Source organism: Vigna unguiculata, unplaced genomic scaffold (assembly GCF_004118075.2).
Source record: "Vigna unguiculata cultivar IT97K-499-35 unplaced genomic scaffold, ASM411807v1 contig_476, whole genome shotgun sequence".
Classification (NCBI taxonomy): domain Eukaryota; kingdom Viridiplantae; phylum Streptophyta; class Magnoliopsida; order Fabales; family Fabaceae; genus Vigna; species Vigna unguiculata.
The window spans coordinates 49,454-53,196 of record NW_021011189.1 but is presented as its reverse complement, the minus strand read 5'-3'; the positions used below and the strand labels follow the sequence as shown (position 1 = coordinate 53,196).

Below are 3,743 nucleotides of genomic sequence, written 5' to 3'. Positions count from 1 at the left end.
AGGTCTTGCTGAGAAAATTTGGAATGCAGCAAAGCAATGCTGCCAACACTCCTGCTAAAACAAGATTGAAGCTTGAGATAAATCCTGATGAAGAGAATGTTGATCCAACTCAATATAGAAGCATCGTGGGAAGCTAAGGTACCACTGTAACACCAGACCAGATTTGAGTTTTAGTGTTGGGTTGGTGAGTAGATACACGCAATGCAAGAACCAAAAGCTTCACACCTACTTGCAGGAAAACGAATTCCGAATGTCTCACACCACTATCAACTTAAATTTATGAATTTAAATTATTAATATCGAAAACTGGGTAAAAATACTTAAACTCAAACTAAACTTCAAAAATCCCGTTTCCGTTAACATGGTAGTAACGGGTTATTACAACAAGAAACGATGTCAAACCATAAATATGCATGAAATCATGAAAATAAAACAACTGAGAAACACTTCCAAAACAGAGATAGACAATTACTAATGCTCTCAAATATATGTGGCCTTTGGAATATTGTGCAGGAACGCAGCTCTTGCAGCAAGGTCAGTTGAAAAGCGTCCCAAGGCAGCAATGGTAGCAGTATTACTACCAAACTTCTCAATTCCCCGAGAAATCATGCATGTGTGACTTGCTTCCACCACTACTATCACATTTCCACCAATCAATGGGGAAATAGTTTCTGCAATCTGCTTAGTCACCCTTTCTTGAACCTGCAGCTTAATGCCATAAAAATGCACTATTGACTGCAACAGGCTTTTCTCAATGGGATGAAACCCTTTGGAAACGAAGTATCCTATGTGAACAACACCATGAAATGGAAGCAAATGATGCTCACACTGTGACAGAAAAGGCAAGTTCAGCTCTGACTGTAGCTTTTCATCAAAACCTAACCCCTCATTAGTGTTCAAAGCACCATTTGTCCGAATCCCAAGCCAACAATTCAGCACCCTCTCAATGCTACTACACTTGAAGTTCATCAGCCATTTGGTATACCTAGCAGGAGTCCCTTCTAATTCCTTCCTAGTTGGATCCTCGCCTAAAGACTTGAGAATTGAAGCTACTGCAGTGAGCATAGCAGGGTTCAGCTCTTCGTTCTCGGATGAGACTTTAGAAGACAAAGAAGGACACCAACATTGGTTGTCCATTGACCCCTTATCAAGAATTTTGTCCTTGTCAATGCCTCTAAAGTTAAGGAGGCCAAAAAAGTCAGCCCACAAGTTTGCATCTTTGTTTTCAAAAACACCAGAACCAGAAGAAACCAGTATCCCCATCACCCCTTTGTGGTTTGAGCCAAGAGAGTTTGATTCCATGTCTGGAAAGGGAATGTGTTTGCATTGAAACACAACAGCAACACCTGTGGGTTGAATTCCTTCATGCAAAGCAGAACACACCTCATTTGCAAGTCTTTGAGGTTCTTGGAGACGTTTTGCAAACACATTGGTGACACGGGAGAGTTTGCTTAAACCGAGAACTCTTTGGGCAGAAGGGACATACCCCACATGGCACTTGAAATAGAATGGTAGCATGCAAGACTCACAGTAGGAGTAAAACTCAAGGTCCCTCACAATCACAACTCCACCTACTCCACCTGCATCACCAGCGAATTCGGTATGGTCTAGACCAACTTCAGGGAATAATGCACCTTCCACAATTTCCTTCACACTTTGAACATAACCTGAAATATCATAAGAGCTTCTTATCAATAATTCTGGTACATATTGTTTTAAAAAGTATCTTAAGTTCTAAGTTTTTTTATTCATGAGGGTTCAATTTGTTTCCAAAATTACAAATTTGGGTTCTCTTTGAAAAAGATTACCTACACGATTTGAAGTAAGCATAACTTTGTTTTGAAGTAGTTGTCAAAACAAACGGTGACTTTTTGTAAATTAGATCCATGTCATAAGGACCTAATTTGGTTAATTCTAATTAAACTTAATAAGAAGAAATCGTCTGTTCTCTACGATGACTTCAGTTAAAATTTCCTGAGTAATTTAATTTTAAACTCAAGTTATCATACTCTTTGTCGATTTCAGTGTAACTGATTTTGAATTAAAGTCGTCAGTTTTTCGACTTTTGAGTTTTGTGTAATTAATTTTAAATTAAAATAAATTACACTAAAGTCTTTAGAGATGACATCTTTAATTTAAAATTCAATTATTGAAATTGTCAAAAGGATAGCAATTTCCATTCAAGTTCAATTATACTAAAGTCGTCACAAAGATGACAATTGCAGTTCAAAATAAATATTTACTTAAATTGCTACTGGGAATAACAGTTTCTTCTAATTAAGTGTAGTTAGCATTAATCAAATTAGGTGCTCATATAGTGGACTTTAACAGAAAAATAAAATAAAGGATAAATATATATTATCATTAGTATTTTTTTTTATAAATATATATACATGTCAATTACTAAAGGTTAAGTATCTATTTAATTGTCTTAAACACTGCATGAGGCTTAACAAGATTAATAAATTTGAGTTTTTTTGTTAAAAATGTAATTTATTTTATTATACAAAAAATGGGTGTCATAAAATATCAGTGAAAGGTTTAGAATATAAAATATGAAATATAAAGAGTAAAATAAAGGATGGTTTTGATTGGATGACAGAAATAGTCGGCATCTTACAACGTGTTAAATGCACATCCAAAGAAGTTATGGTTAAAAAAACAAGCGTACAATGTGTGCCGGCACATCCAAAGAAGAAAACTATAAATTTTATAAAAAAAATAATTTAATTGAAAAAGTAAAATATTCATTCCACCCTTGTAATAACACAAACGAAAAATAGGATTATTTTTCGTTTTAACAAAAAATCCTGTAAGTTACTTTTTCAAAAATGAACCAAAAAAAATGATAATTTCATACTTTCAGACTTTTCGCTTAGGTTTAAAAAAAAGAAAACGAAACATTTCAAAATGTAATGCTATTTTTAAAATTATTTGTATAACTATAGATTTAGGTTCTAAAATAACACAAGTTTAGGTCTATATATCTCAAACAAACATATGGTATAAATTAAACCTGTGTTAAGTATGTTTTTAATCCTTGAAGTTTGGCCAAAAATTGAAATTTATCCCTGGTCAAAACTTTGATAAATTTTGTTCTCTAAACTTTAAAAATGAATGAATATAGTCCTTTTAACCCAATTACATTGACTTTTTTTAACATGTGAAATGTGTTTCATATTAATATTGGAGTTGTTTACGACATTTGACACATTATCGACTCAATATTTACTGAGAAATGCGTTCGAAACCTAAGAAAAAAGTTAACAAAATTGAGTTAAAAGGACTATATTCATTCATTTTTTAAGTTTAGGACCAAAATTTATCAAAGTTTCGGCCAGGGACGAATTCCAATTTTGGGTTAAAGTTCAGGGACTAAAAAGATACTTAAGCCATTAAACTTTCATTATAACTAAGCAAAATAGAAAATGAATGAATGGTCACCTCTGGTTCCTTCACGAAGGGCTTTGGCAACACGAAGTGGTGTCTTTCTAATGCCTTCTTTATTGATATCTTCTCCTAAACCCATCAACAAGACTTTCACAGCACCTTCAATGGAAGTTGTGCTGCTCTCGTTCTCAAAACACTCTTTTCCATCACACATTCTGACTCCATTCTCACACTTTAAACCAACCTCGCCCAAATGCTCCATTCAAACACGATTTATGCAAAACACCTTGTTCTGTTCATTTTCTATTGGTGACATTTTTCGTATTTATAGAGAAAAACACGTAGATGGTGTA

At 33.9% G+C, this 3,743-nt stretch overlaps 1 protein-coding gene across 1 annotated transcript; it reads right to left on the bottom strand.

Moving 5' to 3' along the window:
• Positions 1–480: 480 nt before the first annotated feature.
• LOC114172032 (GTP cyclohydrolase 1-like) lies at positions 481–3,743 on the bottom strand. Its single transcript, XM_028056767.1, has 2 exons — positions 3,445–3,743; positions 481–1,667 (listed from the first exon to the last, which is right to left on the bottom strand). Exons 1-2 carry the CDS (start codon positions 3,650–3,652, stop codon positions 481–483), a joined length of 1,395 nt encoding a protein of 464 aa, XP_027912568.1. The 5' UTR covers positions 3,653–3,743.